Source organism: Mesoplodon densirostris, chromosome 1, assembly GCF_025265405.1.
Source record: "Mesoplodon densirostris isolate mMesDen1 chromosome 1, mMesDen1 primary haplotype, whole genome shotgun sequence".
NCBI classification, from domain to species: domain Eukaryota; kingdom Metazoa; phylum Chordata; class Mammalia; order Artiodactyla; family Ziphiidae; genus Mesoplodon; species Mesoplodon densirostris.
In genome coordinates, this window is record NC_082661.1 from 137,729,015 (window position 1) to 137,743,780 (window position 14,766).

At 33.0% G+C, this 14,766-nt stretch overlaps 1 protein-coding gene across 9 annotated transcripts in view; it reads right to left on the bottom strand.

The window, feature by feature from the left end:
- Positions 1 to 780: 780 nt before the first annotated feature.
- The window catches only part of ADGRL3 (adhesion G protein-coupled receptor L3), a 585,975-nt gene continuing 571,989 nt past the window's right edge, over positions 781 to 14,766 (bottom strand). For 7 of the 9 annotated variants that reach the window (XM_060090762.1, XM_060090753.1, XM_060090744.1 and 4 more), the window contains one exon: positions 781 to 1,580. In XM_060090762.1, coding sequence (XP_059946745.1) covers positions 781 to 1,580 — 800 coding nt within the window. Of the gene's footprint in view, positions 1,581 to 3,484; positions 3,537 to 14,766 lie in introns of all 9 variants that reach the window. The other 2 variants (XM_060090727.1, XM_060090790.1) reach the window with 2 other exon arrangements.

Here is a 14,766-nt window from a genome sequence, read left to right on the forward strand (position 1 = left end):
ACTGTTAGACAAACTTGCAAGACCAGCACGAAAGAAAAGGAAAATTTCTTTTTTTTCCACTACATTAACAGGACTCAAATTCTGGAGGAACAGAAAGCAGACTACATGTGCAATGCTAGTATCTGTACATTACATAGAATTGTTCAAATTTTTTCTGCCATTAGTTTTATCATCAGTTAATACAGCAAATCATAAAATATGCATTTAGCATATAATTCTAGAATTCCCCTCCATTTCATTACCAATTGTGTTGTTTTATTTTGTACACCTCAGCTATTCCTGCTGTGGTGAATTCAGGTTGTGAGTGACTAAAAACCACTATGTGATAGTTTGCTTTGATTTTATGTTTGTGCAACACTCCGATCTAGATGCAGCATTGTTACTAATTTCAAACAAGTGTTCTGGCCTTTTAAAAAATCAGGTCCTTGTAATTATAGTAACAGAGCATCAGAGATGTTAGAACAAACACAACATAATTCAACAAGGCCACAATGAGCGCCATTTTCTTCAAATCTCGTTCATTAACATAATGAAGTCTCCATCTGAGGGGGGAAGGACAGGAAAGAAGCTGGCACAGGGGAATTTCAGCAATGATCTTTCTCCCCTGGGCTGACCTAAAAAAAAATCCCAGTTTAAAAAAAAAAAAGAAGTCTGAGAGTTTGTGTTTGTCGTTTAAGAACAGCATATTTAGGAGTACACACATTATTACCACTGCTTATATCAACTCAGAACAGTCAACCTGGTGTTAGCAGTTTTGTTGGCTTAAATTTCTGTCATCTTCTATAGGCTAGTGACCAAATGAGCAGGTCCTTTTGAACTCCCCTCTGGAGGGGTCCCATCTTTGTTTGGAGGAACTATAAATCCATCACTGCTACCGCGACCTAGCTGGTAGTAGGTATGCAGCTGATGGATGTGGTTTCTGGAGCCTAGGTTTGGCATGCTTTTGTAGTAAACATCTTCGGCATCACCACATTTGGACGGTGGGGGTTCGGTCTGGGTGCTGGTGGTAACGCTCTCTGCGGCGGGCACACCAGCCAGTGCCGGCATGCTGGTGTAGAGAGAGTCCCTATGGGGTGACTGGAGATCTTCTGTGTGCTCGTTGGTTAGCAAAGGGAAAAAGCTCTCACTGTGGTCTTGGGGGATCCGCCTTCTGGTGTAATGATGTGGCTGGTGGTTCTCTGTGGAGTAAACTCTTGGGGGCAGCAAAGGAGCATCAGATTCCTCATGAATAAGTTCTAGGCCCAGACTCTCCTCATGGTTAAAGGAGGTGGCATCATCCAGGACAATGGCATCATCTTCACTCCCACTGCCCAGGTTATTCACCAGCTTGTTCATCAGATTCCTGTTCTGTTCGCTGGAGCGCTCATGGTTATTCAGGTAAGACGGGATATAGTTGGAAGTGAGTTCCTTCAGAATCTTTTTCTCTAGGGCGGTCTCGTTATGGTTATAGCCACGGTCTATGATTTGCACACAGTTGCTCAAGTATTCGCCACTGGCAATGCTGTAACTATTGCCATGGTTACCATTCAGTGGTAGAGTATCCATGACACTTGTATCCCTGGCATTGTTCAGAAGCCCCTCTGAAAAAGATTACAAAACATTATGACATTTATATCCAATTGGCTATAGAACACACACACAAACACAAAAGTGAAAACACCCGACTATGAAGTATGTATAAATTGCTAGCAATTTTAATTAAGTATAAAATGTTTGGAAATAAAAAAAATATTAAATCTGTCTGCACATATCTATATCTATATATATGTATACTTGGACAATTGATAGAAATCTTATAAACAGAAAATTATTTAAAGTAAATCTTTAAAAGAATTTTTAAAACCCCTATAAATTGGCAATTTCCACACATTGTTTGACAGTATTTGAAACATATTTGGTTATAACTTAGGGAAAAAAGTGCAAAATTTTGCTGTAGTCATTCATAGCTTTCAATTTATACACACCAAAGTCAATCCAATAATTCATTACCTTTAATTTTATGTGCTGTTTTAACATTAAAATAGGTATAAAATTAACATAATTCATGTGTGGTACTTTGAATATACTGGTCAAAGTAAAAGATTTGAGCAGGCTCTAATAATCTGATATGTAATTTATAAGATTGAAAATAATCCCTACACAAAAAACCACAAAAGGATTATGTTAAATTTGTCAGAATGATATAGTCATGAAATAATGCCTAGTCAAATAAATAGCACTTCAAAATAATTTGCACATAGGAACTTTCAAAACAAAAATATTTGGATTTACTTTCCAATTTTTTTTTCTGCTATAAGTACTTTGGTTACTATTATATATTAAGCCATTAGTAATTGTTTAGGGTCATTAGATAATTCTACAAAAGACTGTGTAAAGACATGGGGGATCTGATTCCTAAAAACACAGTGTCAGTATTAAAGGTTCCATTTCATAATGAGTGATGACTTTGTGTGCATATTAAACTTTGGGTTTAAAAGAGATTAAATGTCTTATTCTGGGAAGAAACAGCTGCAGTGAAATAAATTTGACCACATGCTTCTTCAAGGTTTTTGCATTTTCTTGAATGAAAAGAAATCCAAGGATCTATAATAGTTCCATAAATCTCTCCAAATGTAAACACAAAAGAAAATGAAACACAAACATTTAACGAATACTGCTAAATAATAAAGGGTATTTCTTTATAGAACAATTAATTGAAGAATTCTATTAAACTTGTCAAAACATCACTAACTTGTGAAAATATAGCATTCATTCTATATCTGTGATGCAGTTATGTTTACCAAAACTGAACTAGTTCATTACTTGTTTAAATAAAGTATCCCAAATATAACAATTTTTATATGGACGTCTGATGCATACTCTATATTCAAGTAACACAGTTTTCAAAAATAGCAATGCATTAAAAACATTAAAAAAACAGCCATCACAGACATAGGGTGAAGTGATTTATTTTCATGTTTTAAGATATCTTGTAGACAAATCCACAATGTTAAGAAAAAATAAAAGTAAATGCTTTTTAAAGGGCCATATGTGATGGGTGATTGCTGCTGCAGAGGCTGCTATGGTAGGCTTGATGGTTATGGTTGAGCAACTGATGCATTGAAACATGTGTTTATTATTTCTGTTGTCAATGCATTGGGTATGGCTTGAAAACAGCCATAGTTAAATAAACTGGGTATGTTGCATGTGACATGTATTTGTATGATGGAATGTAGTAATGAAAATTAAAAGTTTATGAATTACTTAGCAAAAATAAATGCTTAATTTAAAAACAATTTAACTCACACAAACATTACATGAGACTTAACAACTATGTTATGTGACACAATAAAAGAATCAGACAACAAAAGCGTCTAATCTCTATTAACATATATTTATATAAGTTGATTCATAGGTTCTTTAGTTTTTAAATTGTGAGATGAACTGTTTTTAATAACTACATCATCTATATGTGATGCAATAAAAGTGAACTAAAAAAAATTACATTTGATATGCAATGTTTAGCTTTACTCCCATACTTGTCTCTCTGTAGGGCTCTAAACGACAGCATGAAGAAAAGGAAAGAAAAAACAACAAGTAAGCTTACAGCGACAGTAGAAGAAACATGAGTAAAAAGCAAATTGATGATATGCAGAAAAAAGAGTCAAAGGAAATAGTTCCACTGCCCCAAAATTCATGGGTCTGTGTTACATGGTTTATCATAATTAAAAATACTGAAATGTTAGTCAGAAAATAAGAAACCCCATAATACATGCTAATGAGTCTTTAATAAGCGTTTCTGCAGTTTGTAAATTTCAAACAAATACACACTTATTTTAAAGTTAAAATTATCACAACAACCAAAGAGAGTAAAATCTTGAGGGCAAGCTATGACTATTTCCACAACTATAATTCAGTATTATGTATATGTGTGCGTGTATAGGTTAGGACATACTTGCTTTTAAGGAATGTCATTTAACTTTAAAATTTTTTCAGTAAGATTATAAATAAATTCTTTTGTTTATATACAGAGAAAAATACCACAGTTTGAACTTTTCATAATTGTGTTTTCTTTTATGTATCTTCTCTTTTCATGTACAAAGATTATTTTTCTCCCACTGTACTTATACAAGTGCTTTTTATCATTTGTAAATTATACTGATTGATACTGTCATTTCTGGAGCTCATATTCAAAAGTTGTATAACTATGGAGAAAGAAAAAGGCTAAATGCAACCATTATTCTGTATCAAGAAAATGTGTGGGGGAAAAAATACCACCAATCAATATCAGGTTTTCTTCTGGATTGCTGCACAATCATATGTAATCTAACATGTTAAAAGTTAATCCTTTAAAAACAATAGTAGCAAAATTATTTTAAAAAGAAAACCCTCATATTTTAATCCTGACAAAAAAACTGCTTTTGCTGATTTTGTTTATAAGAAGGTTAAATCATCACAAAATAAAAACCAGCGAAGTCACTGGGCTATATCATTTCAGAGATTCCAACTTGTTATAATTTAGCCATTGCTTTAGAGATACAGTTTTTGTACTTTAAAAGTCGATTTGTTTCTCAGCAAAAGACCAACAATATTTCAAAATGGAGAGAAAATTTCCTTTAAAGTTTCAAAACACATTTAGAAAAAGAATTGGAAATAAAAAGCCAAACTAGTATAGCAGCAGATGGAAATTGCTAGTAGGCTCATTATGGCTCCTTCCGTAAATGATAACATTTTAGAACTGGAAAGCACATAAGAGATAACTGAAGTTCAGCTCCTGCTTTTTAAGATGAGGAAGCTTCAACCAAAAGAGACTGAACCTTATCTAACGCCACTTCTGCTAACAGTGGCAGAACTGGGATCATAATAGGAATCTTCTAGATTGACTCCATGCACTACTATCTACCTCCTTCTCTTCACATCTGCCTTAGACTTTGAAAGCTATAACAGAATATTTATTTATATACTTTATACTATAACCTTGTATTCTTGACAACTATAATGTATTCTTCATTATATCCCATCCTAAAAATATGTTTTTTCTTTAAAGCTTTAGAATTGAATTAAATTACTTTAAAATGTAAATTAACTTGTAAAAGCATGACTTCTCTATATTACATTTTGTTGGCAGGTTAATCTATAATGAGATTTATCTAACAAAAACTAAATTCTCCAATACTGACAAGAAGATAATGGTCCAGAAATACCATGCATGAAGTTTTAAATATTTCCACAGATAGAATCTGAACCTAATATAACAAAATTATATTATTCATCTTTATTCCTAACTCTATATGCATTAGTAATACTGTAACTTATCTTTACATATTTTAAATAAAGGCATCACAAACAAAAATGGATACTTTAAATCTGAATGCTTCTTTGCTTGGATGGCATTGGTACAACAGAATTAAAGGACCAACAGAACAGAACCAAGTGGTAATTCAACATAAACCACTCCAGTACATACCGAGCCACCTATATTTCATGTAAGATTTCACCTTGCCAGTAAGAATATAAGTGTATTCATCTGAAAGCATAAGATTAGTAGCAATATGACAATCACCAAGTTTTTTTGTTCAGTGGTAAAAAAAATTATTTTAAGCTCTACCATAGTTTCTTAACATCTCAAAAATATTAAAACATAAAGTAGTTGAACAATTCCATTTCTGACTCTGAAAACCAATAATAAAATTATTTACTTTTGTTCTTAAGAAAAGTCAGTAGAATTTAATTTACTGGCATAAACATTAAATCCATTCTGAAGAATCCTTTGTGTATTTTTTGATAATCTTAATAGCAATATTCAGTAATAGGCTCAATAGGAATAAAACTTTGGATTTATATGGTATTATTTTAAATTTTGTTGTGAGAATTTCACTTTGATAGTGTTTATAATGGTGTTGCATCCTTAGAAAAATCTCCTAATTTAGGATACTAGGAGTAAAATAAGACAAGAAGGCAGATATTGAATTAAGGAAAACATACAGATTAATGATTGTTAGTTTTTCATTATTTAAGACATTAGAAATTATATCTGAATAATCAAAAAAGCTAAACAAAATATGATCTAAACTATTACTTATTTTAAAAAATTTCCAACAACTCTTTGCATAAGGTGAATAATGTAGAATAGATTTAATATGCAAACATGATGTAAATCTTCATTTAACATCATTCAAAACTTATTAATATGTCAGAACAATTTAAAATACTCTAATGACACATTTATGTCATTTAGCCCAATGAAAATAAAGGGAAAAACCCAAACAAGACTCTATAAGGTCTGCAAAATTGTTCTGACAAACCAAATTTAGTGCATTATGTAATATACACATCATTGAGTGCTACAATGAAATTGGGACATTGACAAATGGTAGACAATGTAAAGGGGAAAAACCATGAAGAAACTTTCCCCTCCTGATAACATTGAGGTTGCTTTACTAGAAAATGGAGGACTAAAAGAAGCCAGATTAACTGCCTTCAAATATTTAAAGGATTGCCACAGACAGCAGAAAAATGCTCTGCTCATCTTTGTTCTAGAAGGCAAACCTAAGCATCACAGCCAGAGGCAAATTTCAACTTGGTGGAAAGAAAAAATATTTATAATGAATGGAGCATTTCAACAATTGAATATATTAAATCTCGAGGTAGGAAAGGCCTCATTAGAGGAAATACTTAAGCACAGGTTGACAGAACGTCCACAATGTGGTAAAGAGGATTCAATGAGTTCTATCTCTTCTTTTGACTCTAAGTCTATGATTCTTAGGTATAGGTCCTTAAGAAACTGGATAAAACTGACAGTTTGCTTAATTCTTTAATCCTATTGAAAAACAACTTGACTATTCCTGAAGTCACTCCTGACTTACTGGTTTTGGTATTTTTGAAATAATTTAAAATTATCCTTCGTATCTGACAAGGTGTCACCTGGGAAACTCAGATGGTTTTAGACACCCAATGACCATGTTGCAACAAACATGCTTTTCTGGAATAATCATGCACACCAAGTTTTTCACACTCACGCCACTAATCTTTTACCTCTGACTGAGAAGGAAAACACACACACACACACACACACACAAAGATTCCCAAAGAGGATAATAGAAATTTTATTCAAGATTGCCTGGGAAAACTTTAAAATATTGCTAATCTGTCTCATCCAACTTGAAGGAACCACCGAAGTCTCTTTGTTATCGTGAATTTTCTTTCAAATATAATTTTAAATAGGTGTATCACTGACTAAAATTTTTCTTTTATGACACTTTTACTTGAATAATATTTTCTTGTTGTCACTTTATTTATGATATGAATATTTTTAATTTCTTGTACTCCAATACATTTTTTAGCTTAGAAAAGGTAAAAAGTCACGTAAAAATGCTTAGATTGTAAGTGGTTTTAAATAGATTTATGCTTATGTGTTTGAGATACAATTAAATTTTTAAATCATTTAAAGTTGGAGGATACACAGAGCAACCATATTCAAAACCTTTGTTTTTAACATGCAGCCACAGTAGAAAAAGCATTTCATGACCTTTCTGAGCCAGTTCACAGAGGCAATATCAAGTTATGGTAGAACCTGATCTGCTACTGTTCAATTCACTGTTCTTTCCACCACAGCTTATTTCAGTGTTTTCCATGGAGTTGACCTAAGTGCTTTCATCAGTAGTGATGTTTGTGCCTAGAGTGTGCTTCATGATATAACAGAGTAAGATTACTTTCTTGATCTTAAGATTGCTGAATCAAGTCTTCCTTTATCTTACTTACCTTGGGCAAATATCTCATTTCTTAAAATGAATACATAGGTATTTAATATAGAAATCAATCAACAACAAGAAAAGTACTGACAAACCACAATACATTTTACAACATTACAGAGAAACAAACACATATTGATGAATCAAGCATTTGTTTATCAGAAGGAAGGAATCCATTTCTTACTAAGGAAAACCTAAGGAAAATGGAAAATAAAAACACCAAGAGGGGTGGAAGGCAAAAAGAGTCTGTGCATCTGCTTCCAAAAGAAAGAAAAGGCAGGAAGAAAGAAAGAAAAATAGAATGTGGCCATAAAAGCTACATAAACTGGGACTCTCACTTGAAAAAATTAAGATAAACTCTAGCACACCTTGTGCGTTGTACATGCTGACAGAAGGGTTGTTACAGACCGCCGGTTCCCCAAGCAATGTATTATAGGGATTGTTAGTACCATGCGGACGAAGCAGAGCATTGCTTATAAGATGATTAGCCATGGCTCCTGGAGCAGCCCCATAGAAAGACAGAGAAAAAAAAAAGGTCAATCAGGCAAATGTGTTTGAAAAAAAGGAAAGGAAACATTTAGAATGACAACAGTTGATATAGTCCTGATAACAGGCAGGTAGCTAGTTAGACTAAAAAATATATGCCACTAAAGCACACGTTTCCAACAAGGCACATATCCAACTCAATGGGAAAGAAATTAAATGATTTACAATGTTGATAAAGCCACATTTAGGGTCTTCTCTTTCCCAGAGTGTAAGCAAAAATATATTCCCATGCTTGCTAAAAATGAAAAATGAAAAATTTTAAAAAAAGCAAAATATAGTCTTCCATATAAACAAAACATATAACACAAAACAAAAGCTGAAAGAAAAGTTTAAAACACAGAAAGAAAAGTTAAAATTAAACAAAACATTCCCTCAATCATGGAAACCATTGGGTTGTTTTCAATGAAATAATAAAAGGCAACATTTATGATAAAACACTCATTTGGAGAGCAGCTGTTGACACAACAGAAGATTTTGACATTACTTAAAATTCTATGAAGAAGAATTATTTAAATTGAAATAAACTAAAATGCAATCACACTTACTAGTACACCATTGTAAGCATACTAATTAGGTGAACTTCCAAATCTGACAAAATGATCATAAGGATATTATTTTTAAATATTTTAAATAAAATATTAACTTCATCATATCAAGCAATATATATAATTCCATTTTCCATTCTCCAACTGGTTGTTTGGACTTTGGCATAGCAAAGTAACAAAGATAAACTCTTTTATCTCTTTATGAACAGATGTACTTAATCTCTAACATACTGTCAGTATGCATTACAACCTCCCACCCTCAAGAGTCACTTAACCAAAAAAGCAAAAAATTGAGAATGACAGTTTTATTAAATATAATTAGGCCATGTATGGAAATGATAGGCAGAATGTATATTTATGTTAGATGATAAAGAAAAGAAAAATGAAGAAAGAAAAACACAAATTATATAAGGATAGGTTGAAAACACAGGTATATATTAATTTAAATATATATATATTAGAGAATAGAAATATATAGAACAGGAGAAAATACTTTCAAACAAATTTACAAATATTTGCAATCCAACAAAGGACTAGTATCAGGGATATATGGGACTTTGGACAACTCCCAAAGGTCAACAGTAAAAAACAATCAACAAGAAACAAAACCAAAAACAATCCAATTAGAAAATGGGCCAATGGTATAAACAGACATTTTATGGAAGAGGGTATACAGGTGGCAAACAAGCTCATAATGGGAAAAGAACTGTTATTAGTCATTAGGAAAATACAGGTTAAAACCATAATGAGATATCACTACACACTTAAAAATGGTGGTGACAAAAATGCTGGCATGGATGAAGAGAAACTGGATCACTTGTACTTTGCTGGTGGGAATGTAAAATACTAAAATACTCTGAAAAACAGTTTGGCAGTTTCTTATAAAACTAAACATGCAATTACCATACCACCCAGCAATTGTACTCTTGAACATTTATCCCAGAGAACTGGAAATTTATGTTCACACAAAAACCTACAGATGAATGGTCATGGCAACTTTATTTGTAATAGCCCATAATGGGAAAGAGCCCAGATGTCCTTCAACTGGTGAATGGTTAAACAATCTGTGGCACATCCATACCATGGAATATTACTCAGGAATAAAAAGGAACAACTATCAATACACATAATGACCTGGATGAATTTCTAGAGAATTATACTGGGTAAAAAAGACAATTCAAAAACTGAATGATTCCATAAATACATATATTCTTGAAATGACAAAATTATAGAAATGTAGAATAGATTAGTGGTTGCCAGGGTTTAAAAATGCAAATGGGAGGGAGGTGGGTATGGTAATAAAAGGGCAGCATGAGGCATCCTTGAGGTGATGGTATGACTCTGTATCTTGGCTATGGTGGTGGCTACACAAACTTACTCTTGTGATAGAATTGCAGTGAACTAAACACACACACACACAAATACAATTAAATACAAGTAAAATAGAAGAAATCTGAACAAAATTGGAGGACTGTTTCAATGTCAATATCCTGGCTGTGACAGTGTAGTACAGTTTTACAAGATATTATTGAGGGAAACTGGGTAAAAGGTACATACTCTCTGTATCATTTCATACAACTGCAAGTGAATCTACAACTATCTCAAAATAAAAAGTAATCTATATTGAATGAATATGACAAGAACATTCAGTCACTCATAGAAATGTTAAAAAAATGAAAAGGGAAAACTTGGCCATGGCAGTTTTAATTTTTTCTTAATCATAGTTCTTTGTTATATAGTAAATTACCAGTCAAATAAACATTTTAACCTCAAAATTGGGAAAGTGAACTATTGATTTAAAGGACAATAAAGCTTGTCTGATCGCTAGAGCTAGAAAGTTTCAGTTTTATCAGGAAATAAGCTATATGTTTGCATCCTACACATTCTGCAAAGAACTAGCATAGAGCTAGCACAGAAGTTTTGTGTGCTCGATGAATATTTGCTGAAATTGTACTTCATACACATTTAGATGTCTTTACACAGTGAGATGACAGATCTTCAATTTATCATATAATGGGCATATCAGGTTATTATTTCCCATTGATGAATTAAATACATGGTATATTAGTATGAAAAGCTAAAAAGAGTTGGCTACAGTGCCTTTCAGATAAGAAATGGAATACTGTTAATCTTAAACATGGATATTGTTGATGAAGCTTAATGGTTTGAGACAGGATTTGGTCTGCCCAACATTTTTAGAAAGCAAACTACCTGTAAATTGTATCTGCTACCTAATATTTATTATTGCAGCCTTTTCTCAAGTTAAAAGGAAAGTTAGTCTTCTAACACAAGTAGCTGTCTTCTAAAGTTACTCTAAATAAGCATTTAAATAAAAAATGAAAAGTGTAAGCAACTTAAAATGAACTAGGGTAAAAACCTTAAAAATATAAAATTGTTCAAACTCTTTACACTTCCTTATAGATCAAATAAGGGTAAGATCTTTATGTCTGGGACTTATATGTACATCTCTGCACATTTCCCTTTATTCCTACACATTATGTAATTTAAACTAACTGGAAAACAAACAGTAGACTGGAAAGATGGCTCGTCACTGTTTTCTCTGGCTTCATATAACTTATAAAATAAAATATTTCCTTTTTTTTTTTTTACCTGCTGATGTAAAAGAAGATGATCTGCTTAAAAGTTCTCATCAGAAGAAAAAGAACTGTAATTATTTATGGTGATGAATGTGAACAAGACTCATTGTGGTGACCATTTCATAATATATACAAGTATTTAATTGTTATACACCTGAAACTAGTATAATGTTATATTTCAATTTACCTGAATTCAAAAACTAATAAATAAATGATAAAAGAATGTAATTTAAAAAAAGATGATCTGTACGTTAGAATAAGGAAACAACTGAGTTGGGAAGAATCAAGCATAAAAAAGAAGCAGGTGACTCAATATTTTGGTTTCTGTTTAGCATTCAGTTTACAAAAAAGCTAATAATGTGAGAATAAAAAAAGTTTAATCATACAAAAATGGAGATCCATAATGGAATTCTAACAAAGCTATCACAATTTGTATAGATAATCTATCTGGTTCTATCTTTCTTAGCATAAAGTTCCTTTTCAGTTTTTCTTAGTGTTTTTCTAATTTTTGAATGTACTTTAAATTTAAAACACTTATATCAGTGAAATCCACTAATATAGGAAGACTGAATTTTAAAGTTCACTTATTTATCATCAATTCCTGCTGAGCTAGAAAGGCAAGCAACAATAGCAGAAATGGATTGGTATACAGCTGTATTATGACACAATGTTGGTGGAATGTAACAATATTCAGTCTCCGCCACATGGCTTTGGTAGGGTGCTTCCTCAAATCCAGGTGCAACAGAATCTGTTACTAATCTACAGCCCTAATGAGTGACATGATTGGAGATCTACCTGCCGTTAAATCTAAAACCACACAAACACTTATTAAAAAATTTAAAACTTAAAAATAAAATCAGTTTTCTCTTTATCCTTGGTATTAAGGACAATTTTTCCTGATAGAAAAAGAATCACTATTTAAATTAAGTTGCTTTTTAACTACCGCTCATTTTTATACTTCATGCACCATTTAAAACTAATATAATTAGTGTCACTGAAACTGATTTAGTCCTGAAAGTGGAGAGTTATAACACCAGTGAGGGCTCAGTCACAGGAATTACAGAGCAGGATGTAAAGTTTGGTGATTAATGTTTTGCAAAGAATGTAAGGTTATGGGTAAACTCTATGAGTTTGCTAGTTTGAAAGAATGAGGGAGATGTCTGAATAACTGACCAATTATCCCTCATTTGACTTGCCTAGTGTAAGAAGTTAATAATTTTTAATGGACACTCACAGCTTGCTGTGACCTCAAGAGGCCATTTTTCCTGTTGGCATGCCAAACAAGTGCAATTTTCCTAGAAAGTATTGCCTACAGCACCCACTCACATATAGGCATTTCAGTTATACTTTTGAAAGGTAGCACCGACTGTGCTAAAAAAACCTGCTTGTTGCCAATGCCTAGATCTTTTCCTAAAAACCTGCACAGAATCTGTCTTCCTTCATCTTTTATGTGCACAGTTACTTTTGTCTTTTCTCTGTAGCTGCACTACATTTCACTTGTCTTTGCCCCAGTCTATTCTGTTTGCTTCTAACTGCTTCTCCAATTTAATAGGGTCACTTTGAATTCTGATACTATTTTCCAAGGTTCTGTCCATCCTGCCTCTTTCTCTAACCTCCAACTAACTTCTGATTTGTAAACTTCCCTTCTAATAGCTGTGAAATTGCTGAAGACTTCCAAGAAGATCAGTGTTTACAGACCATCTGTCACTGTTTTTCAGCTGAAAAGTTAAGCTTACTGGTTAGTCAGTTTGAAGACACAAATAAATTGATGCTGGAAGGTAGTTACAGCCATGTATGTGAAAAGCATGTTTGTGTGCTAATTTCACTGGAATGTAAACCCCAGGAAAACAGGGAATACATAGGGTTTTTGTTTTTTCACTGCTCTATACCGCATGTCTAGGATAGTTCTTAGAGCTCAATAAATATTTCCTTAATTAAAGAAAAAAATTATGTGAAATCCATGGCATCCTGAAAATATGAAAACTAAAACAAGTCCTTTTATCAATTATGAGTAGTTTTATATTTTGAGTAAATTTTTGAATAGTGCCGTTTGTCTAATTTCTAATTATTTATTTCCTTCTAATACTACACCAGTGGCCATAATACTGAAACTCTTAAAGCAAAGATAAACATTCATATAATTATTTGGAAATAGAAAATGCTACCTGAATACTAACTGCAGATATTAATTAGAGGGGGAAAAAAAAAAAAAACAGTACAAACTGCCATGACTCAAAAAGCTAAAATAGGGTAAAACAGCACAAGGTGGCTGTGAAAAATAGCTGTTCTTTAATTCTCTGAGTCCTTAAATCCTGGCTACAGTCTAGTCATACCTGCATATTTGCTATCAGAAAAAAAGGGTCAGCTCTTTCATAAAACCATGGAAAAGGAATTAACATTGAATTTCAACATATGTGAATCATTAACAAGGCTATCAACAGAAGACCAAGCACAAAATCTTTATTTCTGGTGAAAGCATGATAGAAAGCAAAAGAGGATTTTCATATTCTACACTGAAAAACTTAGGGAAGTTTTTCTGATGATTTTTTGTAAGACCGCAAGTTGCTGAAAAAAGACTACGTTTAAAATCACAGATAATCGGGGGCTTCCCTGGTGGCGCAGCCATTGAGAATCTGCCTGCCAATACACGGGACATAGGTTCGAGCCCTGGTCTGGGAAGATCCCACATGCCACGGAGCAACTAGGCCAGTGAGCCACAACTACTGAGCCTGCGCGCCTGGAGCCTGTGCTCCGCAGCAAGAGAGGTCACGCCAGTGAGAAGCCCGCGCACCGCGATGAAGAGTGGCCCCCACTCGCTGCAACTGAAGAAAGCCCACGCACAGAAACGAAGACCCAACACACCCAAAAATAAATAAATAAGCATATAAAAAAATCACAGATAATCATTTTAAGAGTTTTTTTTCTTTTGACTTTATACCTGAAGACTGAGGTTTTTGATATAAAAGTTTTTAAGTGAGTGAAATTTGAATGGAATAATGAGTACACTTTTTTCAAATATGTAGTTTTTACCACAAAACTGCTACATTTCTTTCCTTATGAAAATAAAATAGGTGTTTTGACATTGGCAGGCCCTGAATGACAGCACTGCCTAGGCCAGTTCAATGTGAACATGTAATTGAGGACTGAAACTCCAAGGCAGATCTGCCTGCTTTGAAATTGTGAAGTAAAGAACATATCTGAAACAAGGTGACAGTTGGATCTCACTTGCATCTATATTATATCATTCAGAAACATAATTCAAACAATGTTTCTTCTTGAGAGCATGCTAACAAAAGTATACTAAGAAGCTCTTAAAATAACTTGAACTATCACTCTGCTCACCCCTCA